Genomic DNA, 18486 nt, shown 5'->3' with positions numbered 1-18486 from the left:
AAAGCAACCCTCTCTGACTTGACATGTTCTCTTTTATGATCTTTTCCCATATTTTACTTCTTCCCTATATTTTCTCTCTTCTCTGCCTGATTAATATGAAATAAAATTAAATTTACACAAAATCATTATTATTACTATCCTCAGAGAGCTATCAGAAGATACTACATGCACTCAAAAACCGAAACAGGAAGCTATAAAACAAGAAAGTGAAAGTGGTAGTTGCCCAGTCTTGTCTGACTCTTTGTGAACCCATGGACTACAGCCTACCAGGCTCCTCTGTCCATGGGGTTTCCCAGGCAAGAATATTGGAGTGGGTTGCCATTCCCTTCTCTGGGGGATCTTCCCAACCCAGGGATCAAACCCAGGTCTGCATTGTGAGTAGATTCTTTACCATCTGAGCTACCAGGGGAGCCCCTAATAAAACAAAAACAATCACTGAATTGTAAATACCAACAGGAAACCTCATACTGGGGAAGCACAAATGCGCACGTGTGTTTGTGTTTTTCATGAAAACTGAACGCCTCTATGTAGGCCAGCAGGCTTCAGTAATTAGGCATAGGCACCACAACCTCCCTCGGTTTTATACCCAAAGCTTCTGTTACCTGGTAGGTATAGTGGAAATAACAAGGCAAGAGGGTTGTAAGGACAAGAGATAATAGGATATATACTGAAGTTTAAGCATCCAGAGAAGAATGCTTTCCTAGATCACAGCCACAGAATAAATAAGCTAGTCACTTTAATAAAATAGTCATTTTTTATTACTCGCTAACACTTAATTTCCAGCCATACCAACCCAATTCCATAAACAGTTGCTGCTATTTGATATCTACCTGGCTTTTGCTCATGCTGTTCCCTGCCATGAGGGCCCTTCGTTTCCTTCCTGGCCTAGTTAAATTCTACTCACCATCATCACTCCTCCCTTGACCCCAGTCTAATTCTGATTTTTACTTTGTTGACTCAGCTCCCTAGGCAATAAGTTTCTTGAAGATAATGATGCATTCACTTTTACATCCCCAAAGCCTAGCTCCATACCTAGCACAGAGTACACTGGCCAGTTTTAGGTTGAGTACTTACCATTTTGGCCTGAAGATCAAGCAGTTTTCTCACACGAAATGGTTTGACTAGTGAAGGTAAAGAAAAGTTTGTGATTCAGAATAAAAAGAAACGTTGTCCATGTAGCTTCTCCTTACAACACATTAAGACTATACTTATCCTGCTCAGTTAAGCCATTAAGCAGATGCTCTTAGGTAAAAGTACTAAAAAGCAATTTCCACAAAACCTTGCCATACAACTAATGCTAATAATTAAAACTTTATAAAGGCCAATACAAATGCTAATTCCACAGAGTGAATGTAATACAATTGGAATGAAAATACTCACCATTCTCTTTTTTGGTAAGTAAATATAACAAATGGCAGACATAAGGGCACTGTCAAAATATAAAAATTAAAAGAAAAAAATGACAATATATCTTGAAGAGAGCAACAATGCATTTTCGTTAAATGTCAATCCTACAATGATTAAGTAAAAAGGCTTCAGGACTTGACTGAACAATAGTTTTTATTAGCATGTCTTTATGCTATTTTTGGGCTTCCCTAGTGGCTCGGCTGGTAAAGAATCTGCCTGCAATGTGGGAGACCTACGTTCAATCCCTGGGTTGGGAAGATCCCATGGAGAAGGAAAAGGCTACTCACTCCAGTACTCTGGCCTGGAGAATTTCATGGACTGTATAGTTCATGGGGTCACAAAGAGTTGAACATTACTGAGTGACTTTCACTTACCCACTTACACTATTTTTAAAGTTATCTTTGGAATACAACAATGCAGACAACTTGAAAACCAGAAACAGAACCTTCTGCCTAACAAAAATTCATGTATTCCTTCTAATGCGTGTGTACATGCTAAGTTGCCTCAGTCACGTCTGACTCTTTGTGACCCTCTGGACTACAGCCTGCCAGGCTCCTCTGTCCATGGGATTCTCCAGGCAAGAAGACTGGAGTGGGTTGCCAATTCCTTCTAGTAGTCCACAGCTATTAAGTTATAAACTTAAAACTTTTATCCTGATTTCCCACTTAAAAGTATTTTCCCATGTTACTTGGTCTTCAAAATGATCATTTTCAATTATCTTAATATTCCAGTGAATATCCCAGAATTTAATTAGCCATTTAGACCTCAGTCTGGCAAAATAGCACACACTCAATAAATTTGAGCTTAAAGTACTGAAGGATTGGTTCCTTATACCACATCATTTTGAGTGACCACTTGTTGAGGTTTTATTCTAGATTAGAGGTCAGCAAACTATAGTTCACTTATTTTTGCAAATCAAGTTTTACTGGAACACAACTGCACTAACTCATTTATGTATTGGCCATGGCTGTTTTCCTGCTACAACAGCAGACCTGAGCAGTTGTGACACAAACTGAGTGGCCTGCAAGCCTAAAATATTTACTTCCTTTTCTTTATAGGAAATCTGCTGTTACTTGTTCTAGAAGAAAACAGAGGAGAGTATCTTCATGACAAGAGAGTAGCAGTTCATTTTTTCCATTAAAAAATGATAACCATAAAATAAAACATAAAAGAAAAACCCCAATATCTGTTTATCAGACAAAAAACAATATTCTATTGCAGGAATGGGTAAACAACAACCTGTGGATCAAATTCAGCCCACTGCTGGTCACCATGAATAGTTTTATTGGAACACAGTCATTTGTTTATTGTTTGTAGCTGAGTTTGCACTGCACCAGCAGAGTGAATACTTGTGACAAAGACAGTATGACGCTCAAACCTAAATATTTACTACTTGGCCCTTTAAGAAAAATTTGCCAATACCTACTTTAGAATATAGGAAATTGAAAAAGTAAATTATTAAAGGGGACGACAGAGGATGAGATGATTGAATAGCCTCACTGACTCAATGGACATGAGTTTGAGCAAACTCTGGGAGATAGTGAAGGACAGGGAAGCCTCGCACACTGCAGTCATTGGGATCACAAAGAGTCAGACACGACTTAGCGACTGAACAACAATAACAAATTATTAAATGGGACTACAGAAGCAGCAAAACCCAAGATTTTTTTTAAAGAAAGTTATATTTTGGTAGTTATGACTCTATACTTTAAAGTACAGAATTCCATATTGTCACTCCTGTACTTAGAAAGGAGTTGATAAAGACTGAACATACTTATAAGAAGTGTGAATTTAGATATAGGATCTTTTTTTTTTTTAAGGGAAGAATACATATTATGACCAAGTTGCCATATTCTACACAAAATATAGTAACTTTCTGTAAAAAAAAATTCACTGCCTCACATCCCTAGGATATGAACCATTTAAAGCTGAAGTGTTAGTCACTCAGTCATGTCCAACTCTTTGTGATCCTATGGACTGTAACCCACCAGGCTCCTCTGTCCATGGGATTCTCCAGGCAAGAATATTGGAGTGGGTTGCCATTTCCTTCTCCAGGGGATCTTCCCAACCCAGGGATCGAATCCAGACCTTCTACATTGCAGACAGATTCTTTACTGCCGGAGCAACACAGGGAATGCTGTGAACCATTAGCAATACATGTTGGGCATAAAATAAGTGTCACCCTAAGCTCCAGTATTCTATCTGACACTGTCCTTTAATCACATCTAGAAAGGAAAAATTCATGTGCATCTGAGACTTTACAATTGCTTTGCTGACAAATAGCCACTGCATCTCAGTCACTACAGAGTCAAGTGCCCATCAAGTTGTGACTTTTTATTTTTACTTTTTGGCTGCACCACATGACATATGGGATCCTAGTTCTTGATCAACGATTGAACCCACACACCCTGCAGTGGAGTCTTAACCAGTGGACCACCAGGGAAGTCCCAAGTTGTAACTTTTTTTTAATGCTTTTTATAGTTAGGATCCTTATTTCTTCTGGGTAATACTTATACAAATGTGTTCAGTTTATAAAAATTGACTGAACTGATTGAGCTCACGTCTCTTTTGTCTCCTGCATTGGCAGGCAGGCTCTTTACCACTGGTCCCACCTGGGATACTTCAATAAATATTTTTAAAAGAGAAGAAGGGAAAAAAAAGGAAGCCCCCTTCTCACCTGCCATGCTGAGCAAGAAACTCTTTAGTCAGCATCATGAAAACTACTCAAGCATACTGAAATTATTTGACAAACATTTATGAATAGATCTTATTCATTCATTCACGAAAGTATTTATTAAGCAGTAGATAAAACACACAAAAAGACCTGCTCTTATGAAGTTTATAATGCTAGATATTTTGGTTATAAAAGGTTCAGTCCCTGCCTGAAAGAACTCCTAAGTATGTATCCAAAAGAATTCTAGGCAGGGACTTGAACAGACACTTGGATGGCAATGTTCACTGCAACATTATTCATGTTAACCAAAAGGTAGAAACAATCCAAAAGTTCATCAACAGATAATGGCATATACATATAGCAGAATATCATTCAGTCATAAAAACAAAGTTCTGATATATGCTATAACATGAATGAACCTTGAAGACATGTTAAGTGAAAGAAGCCAGACACAAAAGAACAAATACTGGATCATTCCACTTATATAAGGTACCTAGAATAGGCAAAGCATTATGCTTTCAAGTAAAAAGTAAAGTAAGTTAAAAGAAGCCAGTCAAAAATGACCCCACACTGTATGATTCCATTTATGTGAAATGTCCATAATAGGCAAATCTCTAATGACACAAAATATATTAGGAGTTGCTTGCATGCATTCATACAAAGTCGTTTCAGTCACGTCCAACTCATTGTGACCCCAGTGACGTAGCCCACCAGGCTCTTCTGACTATGGGGATTATCCAGGCAAGAATACTGGAGTGGGTTGCATATCCTCCTTCAGGGAGTCTTCCCAACCCAGGGATTGAACCCACATCTCTTATGTCTCCTGCATTGACAGGCAGGTTCTTTATGACTAGTGCCACCTCAAAAGCCCTAGAGTTGCGTAAGGACCTCTAAACAGAAAGATAGGGGTGATAGCTAAAATGTATGAGTTTTTTTTTAAGTGTAAGAAGTTCACAATAAAGCAAGCCACATGAATATGTTGGTTTCCCAAGTGGTATGAGATTTTTGAAGTGATGAAAATAGTCTACAATTGACTCTGCTCATGGTTGCACATATCTTTGAACATACTAAAACCCAGTAGATTTTACTTTGAGTGGACTGTATGGTATGTAAGTTAAATCTCACAAAGCTGCTTTGAAAAAGTATTCAGAGGAAAAGAAACAACATATTATAATTAGACTGATTTAACAACAATGGAAAGGAGGTGCCAGTGGAATAATACTGTCAATGTCCTGAAAGAATTTAACTGTCACCCTAGTGTTCTACACACAGCAGATATATACACACACCCTACATATACATGTATCTGTTCTTTTTCAAATTCTTTTCCTGATTAGGCAGAACCAATTTTCAAGAACATGGGCATAGTGAAGACATTTTTAGGCAAAGACAGAATTTACCATCAAAGATTCTACTCTCAAACTGGGGCTCTATGACAACACAGAGCAGTAGAATGGGGTGGGAGGTGGAAAGAAGGCTCAAGAGGGAGAGGACATATGTATATGTATCTATGATATATGTTGATGTATGGCAGAAATCAACACAATAGTGTATTATCCTTCAATTAAAAAATTAAAAATAAAAAGATTCTACTGAAAGAATATTCTAGGGATTTCCCCAGTGGTCCAGAGGTTAAGATGCCACACTTACACTGCAGCAGGCACAGGTTTAATCCCCAGTTAGGGAAGTTCTATATGCTGGGTGGTACAGCCAAAAACAGAAAAAAAAAAAAAACTAAAGAAAATATTTTCAGAGAGGAAAATAATCTCAATTAAAGGTCTGAGATGTAAAAACAAATGATGAGCAAAGAAACTGGCAAATATGTGGGCAAATCTAAACAAATGTTAACTGTGAAGAAAATAATAATGTCTACTATGTGTGTATGTGGAGGAGGATGGTGAAGAGTCAGAGCTAAAATCAGATAATATGTACAATCTGGGAGGGATGTGATCAGAGTTAAAGCATTCTAGGGCCCTGTATCTTTCAAGATGAAAATAACGACATTGGTTACCTCTAGACTTTAAGAAAAGCCTTAAAGATTTCAACTGAGAAAAATTATAAATAGTTATTAATTCATTAAAAAATAAATCCATTCCATGATAAATGACATATTTTATTAAAAATAACTATATCTTCCAAACAAAAGAAAAATAGTAAGAAGGATGACTTTTTATATATTCTACATTTTATACTATATATGCATATTAAAATAGGTACAATAACACCACCACACACAGAGTATGTAATTTCCAACCAAGAATGGGGGAAAACCACAATCAATCCAAAATATGAGGGATGAGGAAAAGAATTAGAAAAAAAGCATATCACTTAGAAAGCTCAAAATAAGAGATTTCAGGGCTTCCCTGGTGGCTCAGTGGTAAAGAATCCACCTGCCAATACAGGAGTTCCACTCCTGATCTGGACGATTCCACATGCCATGGAGCAACTAAGCCCATGCACCACAACTGCTGAGCCTGTGCTCTAGAGCCTGGGAGCTGCAACTGCTGAAACCTGTGCATCCTAGAGTCTGTCCTGAGCAACAAGAGAAGCCCACATACCACAATTACAGAGTAGCTCCTGTTCCCTGCAATTCTAGCAGACTGCAGCAATAAAGACCCAGCACAGCCCAAAATAATAAAATTAAAAACTAAGGTATTCCTACTTATTTCTACATTTTATACTATATATGCATATTAAAATAGGTACAATAACACCACCAGTGATATCAATAATCACTACAGAGGTAAATAATTTTCCAGGCAAAAGTGAAAAATCATTAAACAGGATTTAAAAATAAAATCTGTGCTACACTAAGTTGCTTCAGTCATATCCAACTCTTTGCAACCCTACGAACTGTAGCCAGCCAGGCTCCTCTGTCCATTGGATTCTCCAGGAAAGAATGCTGGAATGGGGAAGTGTCTAAGACATGAGGGCAAAGGAAGATTTTTCAAAAAACCCAAAGATAGAAATACACCAAGCAATGTTGTTGCTGTTCAGTTGATAAGTCGTATACGACTCTTTGTGACCCTATGGATTGCAGCACACCAGGCCTCCCTGTCCCTCATTACCTCCCGGAGTTTGCCCAAGTTCATGTCCATACCAAGCAATATACTAGCTAAAATAAAGCCTGAGTTGACAATGTCAATATCAAACAAAATGACTAAAATGAAAAGCATGTCTAAAACGCTACTTCATGATACAGGTTTGAATCAGCAGGACAATATGAAAACTATAATTGTGCCTTTACCTAATAATAGATTCAAAATATATAAAGCAAAATTTGACAGAACTTTTTAAGGAAAAACTGACAAGTCTGCCTTCTGAGTGGGAGATTTTCAACATACATCACTTGGTAATTGATAGATGAGCAGCAAGAGCAACAACAACAAATCCATAGGATACGGAAAATTTCAATTACAATAACCTTCATTCCCTTACTCTAGTCTTCAACAACTCACCCCACTGTCACTCTAAATCCTGTCATCACATTGAACCAGTCCCCCCCTGCAATTTTAAACTCCAATGCTACAACTTCTATCATTCCAGTTTTTAATCCTAATACATGCCTTTAATGTCATCAAAGCAACCTGAAACTCAGCTGTTTGTGCTCCCAATCTGTTCTCTTTAGTCTTCACCTTCTCCCTTTTCTCTCTAGACTTACTGATCCATTAGCTCAGTCACTCTCTTGCCTTCGTGTCCCACCCTGGAGGAACTACGACCCTTGACATTAGTAACATCACAAATTCGTGCTCCCTAAACTTAGAGTTGGACTGTGAAGAAGGCTGAGCGACAAAGAATTGATGCTTTTGAACTGTGGTGTTGGAGAAGACTCTTGAGAGTCCCTTGGACTGCAAGGAGATCCAACCAGTCCATTCTGAAGGAGATCAGCCCTGGGATTTCTTTGGAAGGAATGATGCTAAAGCTGAAACTCCAATACTTCGGCCACCTCATGCAAAGAGTTGACTCATTGGAAAAGACTCTGATGCTGGGAGGGATTGGGGGCAGGAGGAGAAGGGGACAACAGAGGATGAGATGGCTGGATGGCATCACTGACTCGATGGATATGAGTTTGAGTGAACTCCAGGAGTTGATGATGGACAGGGAGGCCTGGCGTGCTGTGATTCATGGGGTCACAAAGAGTCGGACACGACTGAGCGACTGAACTGAACTGAAACTTATGTAGGCCTTTAGAACTGTGTCTCTTAATCTATCTCTATTTCCACCAAGAGCTATTTCAAAACGTATACTCTCAAACATAACATTCTATCTTTTCTTCCTCATTCTCAGCAGAAGACCTTGCCTCCTACTTGAGTGAAAATTTGAGAAAAAAAAAAATCACTAAAACCACTGGGCAGGAATTCCCTCAATCACATCCCTTACTAACTCACAAATTTATGGACATCAACACCCATATCTCTCTTCCTATTGAAAAGAAATCCCTATAACTTTAACCCTGAAAGTGAAAGTGATAGTCACTCAGTCGTGTCTGACTCTTTGCAACCCCTATGGATGGTAGCCCACAGGCTACAGAGGCTACAGAGGACAGGCTCCTCTGTCCATGGAATTCTCCAGGGAAGAATACTGGAGTGGGTTGCCATTTCCTCCTCCATTAACCCTGATCCCTACTCTTGATACCGCTCCTCTATATTCCCATGGAACTCTGTGGATACTATCACAGGATTTATCACACTGTACTTCTCTCTCCTACTACATTTAAAGATCTTCAAGGCTTAGGCTCTGACTAGGTAGGTTGCCTTAGCAAAGTTACATAACTTTTCCAAGCCTCAGTTGTCTCATCTCTAAAATGGGAATAGCATTTCCCATGAATCCTGCCTCTAGTCACATGACCCTGGGTAATTATTTGACTTCTCTGTGCCTCAAACTCCTCCTCTCTAAAATGGGGATAAAAGTATATATGTCACAAAGGCTGTAAAGAGGTTTAAATGAGTTCAAACCACTTCTTATCTGGTGTGTTTTACATTTATAGCACATTTCAGTTTGGCCTAGCCACATTCCCAGTGCTCATTTAGTCACATGAGGTTAGTGGCTACCACACTAGAGAGCACAGTATAGAAAATAGTAGGTGCTAAATAAATGGTTATTTTGAATTGAGGTTAAGAATAAAAAGAACTTTCAGACCCTCAGAACTAGGAAAAAAATACATAGTCTGACATTTCATTTTCTACAGTTTAACATCTCTGAAAACAAAACTAATCCTAAAATCAGTATCAGGTAACAATTTTAATGGTAATATCTCATTGTAATGGTTCAAAAGATAATGATGCATCTTAAAACTGATGTCATCTTAGAGTTGGTGAAATACTGTGTAAAGCACTTGGCGCATGGTATATAAAGCTCATATAACTATATGAAGCTTATAGTTAACTTATGTGCTAAGTTGATTTGGTTGTGTCCGACTCTTTGCAACCTATGGGCCACAGCCCACCAGGCTCTTCTGTCCATGGGATTCTTCAGGCAAGAATACTGGAGTGGGTGGCCATGCCCTCCTCCAGGGGATCTTCCCGACCTAGGCATTGAACCTGGATATCTTATGTCTCCTGCATTGGCAGGTGGGTTCTTTACTACTAGCGCCATATGGGAAGAACAATAGTTAACTTATTCTTAATCATATTTTTATCTCCAATACTAGTTCAATGACTCTCACATTAGTTAATAAATGTTCACTGAGTGAATTTCTACAGGATGTAACCTCAAACTTTGTACATCTAAAGCCAAACATATTATGTTCCTTTTAAAACTACCTCCTTTTCCACAAATTTCCTTCTATGGTCAAAGGTACCATCATTTTGCAACATACTGGCTTACAAACTCTATCTTTATTTCTTGACCTTTCCCTTAATCCAGTTTAGGTACTGGATTATGTCAATTCTTCCTTTACAGTCTCCTTTAAGATTTGTCCCTTCAATTTTTCATACCCCTTAATCTCTGATAGTGATTCTCAGACTTTTTGGTCTCAAGACTCTTAAAAATTAGAAGATCCCCAAAAGCTTTTGTTTATCTGGTTTATAGCTGTTGATATTGACCATATTCGAAATCAAAGCTAGGAAATTTTTTTAATGTTTAGTAACTCATTTAAAAAATAAACTCATTACATGTTAACCATAAATGAAATATTTTATGAAAAATAACTATATTTTCCCAAAAAAAAGACAGCATGACATAGTTTTACATTTCTACAATGTTTCTGACTTAATAGAATATAGATAGATACTCTGCTTATGCATTAAATGTAACAATATATTGTTATGATTGAAGTACATGAAGAAAAGTTAGCCTCACACACATATGTAATTGGAAAAGAAGGAATATTTGAATAGCCTTTTCAAAAAATTATGGATATTAGTCTTTGATACTTCACCAAAACTAATAAGTGGTAGTCTCTTAGGAAATAGCTGCAATGTGGATTCTGAAATCTTATCAATGAACTCTTTGTACTCTATTCCATTAAAATTCCTTGATATATCTTGTACTTTGGATGGCTTTTACTCATACATAATTTCAAACGAGATCATTTGGATATTAGTTATACCTATCTCCCAAATGTTGACATATTTCATTATATAATTATTAATATAACTATAATCATTATATAATACTAAAAATCACAGTCATTAATATTCTCATTCTCATCAGCAAAGTCTTTTAAGTATTGGGAAGCTGTCAAGTTCACAATGACAAATACAAATTTTTCAAACTTGTCATTTTTGCTTAAAAGCTCAAATTTTACCACTTGCCACAAATAGTGCCAGTTGTTTTCTATGAAATGACCAGCTCACTTTGTTCATTTTCAAGAAAACATCTGCCAAATACCAAGTCTGAATAACCATAGTTTATATGTCAGTCATTCTTTGAAGTAAAAATGGTATTCCATGGAATAAAGCAGCTAGTTTGGCTCACAATTCAATCACACAAAGTTCCTTCCCTCATGACACCTGTTGTGCTTTAATATGCAGAAGGGATTTATTGATACTTCCCATTTCACCAGACAGAATATTAAAGATATGTCTCACAGGTTGAAGTTTAATATAATTAATGAATTAATCTTTATTGCTTCATTTGGGACATTATTAAGTAAAACTTGCATTTTTGTTTTTTATTACAGTAAAGAACACAACAAACCCTACTACAGTGTGGACTCACTGCCCTGAGTGTGTCAGCAGTTTTATCCACCAGCAGTGCAAATGTCAACACAGTGAAAATAGCTATTAACATCTTGATATCGCTATAAAGATAATTTTAACCTCTGAGACCTCCTGAAAGTTTCTCAGGAAGCATCAAAGGATCCACAGAGCATATTTGAGAATTGCTAAGTTTAGGATATCATCATCATGTCAGTCTCCTAACTAGTCTTCCTGATTCTAGCTTCCATCCTAATTCATAATGTTTGGCATTATTAGATACAACTTCCTACAATGTTGCTTTCAACATGTTCTGTCCCAAGCTTTTCAGTGATTTCCCCACTGGATAAAGTTCAAATTCCTTACCATCATATTTAAAGACCGCTACAATTTTTCCTCACCCAATTTTTTCAGCCTTACCACCCACCACTGCCTGACATCAATTGTAATTAAGTCAGTCTGATATATTTAAGGTTTCCTAAAACACAATTCACACAGTGCACAACTTTGCTTGAAATGTTCCTGTCATATCAAACATCAAATCTCAAATCCTACTCCACCTTCATGGCCCAGTTCAATGCCCACGTACTTTATGATGCTTTTTCTAATCATGCTGGTTTACAGTGTTCTTTTCTTCCTGGAAATATCACAGCAATTATTATCCTCACATTAACATACACTGTCTTTGATAACAGAACTTACGCGTTGTCATTTCACTTTATGTGCTTCCCTCAGTCTCCGAAATAGATTACAAACCCCTGGAATATAGAAACTCTCAGCTAATCTTTGAATCTTCTACACTGTCTCATATAATGCAACAAACATAGTCAGTTTTTGAAAATGAAATCAATAAATGAATTCCCTCCCTTCCCCAAAGCAAGAGAAGTTCTGTTAGATGAATGGTTCACATGGTCTGTGAACTACTGATGGTCCTTGAAAGACTTCCAGGTGGACAGTAGATTGATTTCTTAGAGTTATTAATGCTTTCAATGGGACTAATTATGCTATTTAATCAAAATCAGTCCACTGGCATCTCATGAAAAGTAATCCTCTCCTTCTCATTAATTCTGATGAGGTTTTCACAGTGTTAATCAAGAAACTGTAGAATAAGTGACCCAAAGGACCCTGTTGAAGTGGTTTAAAAGGGAAAAGATGGCAATCACTGCTCTAGATCAGCAAAGAGACTCCAATGTGAACTCAATTCTATCTGCAACAATTATTTCCTTAAAAGAAGATAAAAAACAAATGTGGGGAAAATGTCATTTGTTAATCTGAGAGACGGGTATAATGGTGTTCGTTATGCTACTCATTACATCTTCCTGTTTCATACATTTTAAAATAAGTAAGGAAAGTTGTTTGGCACTTTGAAGCACATATGGTGCATCGATATACAAGCACGTATCACTGATCAATGCATAATGCTGTTCAATTTTTACTTACCAGTGCATCATCTTGCAATGAAGCAAAAAAGAAGCCATAGAGCAAGTTAATTTGCTCCTTGTGATCAATGAAGTCAAACATTGCAACCAGCCAACGATAAAAAAGCACCTATTGAGAAACAAAATGCTTATCTTTAGAGAAATATAACTGGCAACAAAAGAGCTTAATTACCCCCTCAGGACTGTTTTAGAAGCCTCTAGCACAAAGAAGGATAATAGATTTTATTTCTCAGTAAAAATTTCTATTTGAACAGAGTTCTTGCATCAAGCTATATTGTTCCAAAACTACAAGCTTTGCACAAAAGGCCACTGCCATTACTTCATAAGTGGCTCTTCCTTGCCAGCGCTTAAGTGGCTCTGAAGGACTTATCATCAAAGTGTTTAAAAAAAATTACCTTGGTGCTACCAGAACACTTGCCAGCACAAAGCCAGGAGACCGCCTTAACCACAGAATCTTCTGATATTAGAGTTGCTGGAATCATACACTTGAATATCCGAGTGCTTACAGCACTCCCTAGAAAGTAGACAAAGTCCAAATTAAACTACATTTTAGGGTCTTGATTGTCCCTTCACTGTAATTAACTCTTGGTCCTAAAACTTTCCCTTTACGTTGAAGACAGTAAAGTAATATTCAATAACTCTTATGGCAAAGGCAATGGCAACCCATTCCAGTGCCTGGAAAATTCCATGGATGGAGGAGGCTGGTGGGCTACAGTCCATGGGGTTGCTAAGAGTCGGACACGACTGAGCGACTTCACTTTCCCTTTTCACTTTCATGCATTGGAGAAGGAAATGGCAACCCATTCCAGTGTTCTTGCCTGAAGAATCCCACGAACGGGGGAGCCTGGTGGGCTGCCGTCTACGGGGTCACACAGAGTCGGACATGACTGAAGTGACTTAGCAGCAGCAGCAGCAGCAATAACTCTTATCATCATTACAAAGCATAGTTTGAAACAAAAATGTACCTTTAACTTCTAATATAAACTACAAAGCAGATTCTTTGGCTCTAATATTTCTATCTAACAATGGAGGATGAATACAGGATCTCTTCTTGGAAGGATGAAAATGTTTGGACAGTTAGATAGTAGTGATGATTGCCCAACTCTATGTGCTGTGCTTAGTCACTTAGTCATGTCTGACTCTTTGCAACCCCATGGACTATACAGTCCATGGAATTCTCCAGGCCAGAATACTGGAGTGAGTAGCCTTTCCCTTTTCCAGGGGATCTGCTCAACCAGGGGATCAAACCCAGGTCTCCCACATTGCAGGCAGATTCTTTACCTTCTGAGCCACCAGGGAAACCCAAGAATACTGGAGTGGGTAGCTTATCCCATCTCCAGGGGATCTTCCTGACCCAGGAATTGAACCAGGGTCTCCTGCATTGTAGACGGACTGCATTGTAGGCAGACCTGGGAAGCCCACCCAACTCCATGGATATGCTTAAAAAAAAAAAAAAGAAGAACAAAACCAACCCCATATGCTTCCAAAGGGTGAATTTTATGGTATGTGAATTACATCTCAAAAATAGTGTTTTACTCCTAAGAAAATATCAAGGACTTTTAAAAATGGCATAATAGATTCTGGTTTATTTAAATCTACTGTAAGACATCTTACATCAGCTGCTACATTTAAGAACAGATAGATGCATTTGTATTCTCCATCCATGCCCCAAAAGTGGAAAGGATGACAGAATGAAACAATTACCCTATTAGCTGGTAGTATTGTCATTCTATATTGGTCCAATCTTTCCATCATTCTCTGACTTCCATGCTATTCTCCCATCTGCTGATAGAAGTGATGTGACCAGTAGCTTTGTCTTAATATACACCCTATATCAGCTTCTGCTTATTAAGGCTTCAATAATTTTATATATACATATATTATCAATTTCTTTTTGTATTTAAACATTGTTTTATTTGCATTATACTGCGGTGATCAGAACCATTCACTGAAAAACTAATGTTCTCTACTTCTCATACAAGTAGAAGCCACAACAGTATCTTGGATACATATGTTTTTAACCAATGTTTTAAAGGCATTACAGTGTGGTAATCACATCCATTCAGTATAACACTGTTCTCAACTTCTCCCGAGAGTAGCATTCTTAGAAATATACAGGTCTTTAAACACTGTCTTAAATGCACTATAGCATGGTGATCACATCCATTCACAAAGATAACACTGTTCTTAACTTCACCCATAAGTAGCATTCTCAGAAACATCTTATACATGTCTTTTATTTTCCTACAGGTGCAGACCTCTTGTTTTTTTTCCTTAGTAAAAATTGTATATATTTAAGATGCACAACATGATGATATGATATAATCAGCTCTGCATATCCTCAAGTTCCACATCTGTGAATTCAACTAAACACAGAAAGTGTTCCTAAAAAATATTACATAAAGTTCCAAACAGCAAAGCTTGAATTAGGCATACACAGGCAACTATTTACACTGCATTTACATTGTATTTACAACTATATATATTAGCTGTATCACTGGAAAAGACTCTGATGCTGGGAGGGACTGGGGGCAGGAGGAGAAGGGGACAACAGAGGATGGCATGGCTGGATGGCATCACCGACTCAATGGACGTGAGTTTGAGTGAACTCCGGGAGTTGGTGATGGACATGGAATGACTGAGTGACTGAACTGAACTGAACATGTAAACACCTGGCAGATACTGTATACCTATTATAGTAAAATGACTACTATAGTCAAGCTGATCAACATTTTATTTCCTTACATAGTTACCATTTTCTTCTCTGTGATAAGAGCACCTAAAGTCTATTCTCTTGCAAATTTCCAGTATTCTATACAATATTACTAACTTTAGTCATCATGTTCTCTAGATTTACTTATCCCACATAACTACAACAATGTGTCTCATCAATTTCTACCCCATCATTTTGTGTTGAAAAAAGGAAGCAGTGATGGCAGATAATGAATCATAAGAATAAAAATCTCTGGTTTCCACTCAGTGATTTCCTGTTTTTACCTCTCTTCTCCCCTATTCCCATCCCCCAATTCTTGTAAAGTTTGTAATAGTCTGACCACTAATACTTTATACATATACCAAATTCAAGGGGAGAATTCTATGTTGAATAGAGTCCTATATTGACTCTGTTCTTACTTCCCAGTGACTTTTTAATTACTAAAGAGTACAAAGTCCCTTTGTACCTAATTATGACATTTCTAGCATACCTGCCCTTGAATATGCATTTCAACTTAGCAAAGGAGTTACATACAAAGATCTAATAGTGATGGGGGATATTATAGAAATAACTAGAAGGAGAAAAGCAATTAAGGAGGCTACCTTTAATGTCTCCAAATTCCAGCTTAATAGAAAAACGAAATTAGACTGGAAAGTTAGAGATTATTTTTCAAATTGTTATATACAAGTTTCAAAGCCTGAGGCATGCGTTTTTAAAAACACATGCATTTGCTACAAGACCTAGCAAACATCACGAAAACCTAATCGTTCATTTCTGAGATATCATAAAAGAGAAGAGAAATTCCAAAGTAGAAAACATCTGTACATTCTATACATGTTTTAAGGGGAGAAGGAATAGATAGAATTGTTCTCGATAGACACTAATTAGTTAAATATGAATTCATGGATATTTGTTAGAAGCAAACAATCTGAAACCACTTATAAGAAGACCAATTTTATTAGGTCAAATTTAACTTTCTAGGAAAACAGAGAGCACTAATCAGGTAAAAATAGAGAACTAAAATATCTGGAAGTCATATACTGAATTCAGCTAGTCATGCACTGTTTCTTTAAAATAAACACACATGCCCTTGCAAATGGCAACCCACTCCAGTATTCCTGCCTGGAGAATCCCATCGACAAAGGAGCCTGGCGGGCTATAGTCCATGGGGTCGCAAAGAGTCAGACATGACTGAGGGACTAACACATACCCTTGCAAACATGATAGGATATGCACAAAGGAACCCAATATGCAAAATGATATATTAAGTATCCAATTTTGATAGTGTCTTAAAGAAAAAAAGTAGAAAATCTGATAGCAGTGTGGTGCACTATGAACACTAGAAGGGGAGTAACGGGACCAGAGTTCCCCAGTTTTAGCTCTGAGATTAAGCAAGTCTCTTTAACCACTCTGGGCTTCAGTTGCCTCACATTTAAAATGAGAATGTTCAAGGGCTAAAATACTCTCTAAGTCTAAATTTGGATAAAGGTAGGTTAAAAGGTTCTCAAGTGAAAAGAATAATGGACAGATACTATTTCTTTCTAAGATTCGCCACCTCCACCCCCATACAAATGAACTTAGAACAGAAAAGGAAGCATTCGCTCAAAAGAAAAAGCATCTTAACGGTTAAAGCCACAGACACTGGAATGGAAACAATATCAACAGCGACTTGCTGTCACTGATTAGTGAGTCTAAAGGCAATAAAGTACACCAGCGATCTCTTAATGTGCCTTCCAGCAACACTACTTAAACTATTATCTACCCTTCCTAACAGAAATACTAAAAATTGCTTCCACGCATTTGGTAACAAGAATCCATTTGAAAAATAAAAATGTGATAACTAGCCATTTTCAGCATATGCACATAGAAACTTTTCATTAAGGTAGTTTCAACATAGTGAGTGAAAGTGAAAGTCGCTCAGTCGTGTCCAACTCTTTGCGACCCCATGGACTATACAGTCCATGGAATTCTCCAAGCCAGAATACTAGAGTGGGTAGCCTTTCCCTCCTCCAGGGGATCTTCCCAACCCAGGGATCAAACCCAGGTCTCCCGCATTGCAAGCAGATTCTTTACCAGCTGAGCCACAATTGAAGTTTGGAGATAAGAAAGGTCCATTTGTATAATCCTAGATTGGTTTTATGAAGAGAATAGGAAAAATATACAGTTCTTTAACTGCATCTGATTCCAATCAACAATGTAATTCAAATTCTGAAAGGCAAAACTAATGCTGAAAAATTTATCCCCGTGACATACCAAATTTGCCACTGAGTGCCACACTTAATAGAATGTCAATTCCTTCTGGAGCTAACCCATTCTTCCATGCCACGTTTTCCACAGTTTTCAAGTGTTTCTCTTTATTCTGTGAAGTTTTAATGGGACCTGAAAGAGGAACAATAGTAAACAGTGAGAACTTTAAAACTCTCTCACTCCTCAGCCTCAACAGTTACAATTAGACTACTTCAAACAAACAGCTTTATGTAAAAAAAGTCTTCCTAAAAACCCTTCAAAGCCCTTAAAACTCTAGAATATTTGACAGCAGGAAAACTGAGTCCTGCCCTGGTTTCTTTGCTCTAAACTAACTAAAAGCACTGAACTTAAGACTAAGCTGTTTTCAATAACTAAGACAGTGGTTCACAAGGTTTCCTGCACATTTGAATCACTTAGAGCTGTTGAAAAATTCCAATGCCCAAGTTGTGTCCCATACTAATAAAATCAGAAAATCTACGAGTGGATGCCAGGTACCAGTGGTTTCTAAAGATTCTCGGGTAGACTTCCCTGGTGATTAAGAATCTGCCGTGCAATGCAGGGGACTCGGGTTCGATTCTCAGTCAGGAAACTAAGATCCCACATGCTGCAGAACTACTGAGACCTTGTGCCACAACTAGAGAGTCTGTGAAACGAAAGACCCCACATGACACAACAAAGATCCCGAGCACCTCCTGTGACAAAGCTGCATCTGTGATGCAGTCAAATAAATCAATATTAAAAGAAAAAGATTCTGAGGTAATTTAATCCCAACGTGCAACAGTTTGAAAACCACTCTGCCGGAACATTCTTTGTTGTTGTATCCCTAGTACCTAGCATACTGATATGTAGTTAAGTGCTCAATAAATG

At 37.6% G+C, this 18486-nt stretch overlaps 1 protein-coding gene across 1 annotated transcript in view; it reads right to left on the bottom strand.

Annotated features, from left to right (window-relative positions):
* CENPI (centromere protein I) overlaps nucleotides 1-18486 on the bottom strand; it is a 55218-nt gene that overhangs the window by 34321 nt on the left and 2411 nt on the right. The window contains exons 3-7 of the mRNA XM_005700149.3: nucleotides 17626-17751; nucleotides 13055-13173; nucleotides 12661-12768; nucleotides 1381-1429; nucleotides 1075-1121 (exon numbers count right to left, since the gene is read on the bottom strand). Of these exons, the coding sequence (XP_005700206.2) occupies nucleotides 1075-1121; nucleotides 1381-1429; nucleotides 12661-12768; nucleotides 13055-13173; nucleotides 17626-17751 (449 nt within the window). The remainder of the gene's footprint in view (nucleotides 1-1074; nucleotides 1122-1380; nucleotides 1430-12660; nucleotides 12769-13054; nucleotides 13174-17625; nucleotides 17752-18486) is intronic.

The sequence above is a fragment of the Capra hircus genome, assembly GCF_001704415.2.
Source record: "Capra hircus breed San Clemente chromosome X unlocalized genomic scaffold, ASM170441v1, whole genome shotgun sequence".
In the NCBI taxonomy this organism is placed as follows: Eukaryota; Metazoa; Chordata; class Mammalia; order Artiodactyla; family Bovidae; genus Capra; species Capra hircus.
Note: the sequence above shows the minus strand (reverse complement) of the source record. Positions and strands in the feature narration are given on the sequence as shown.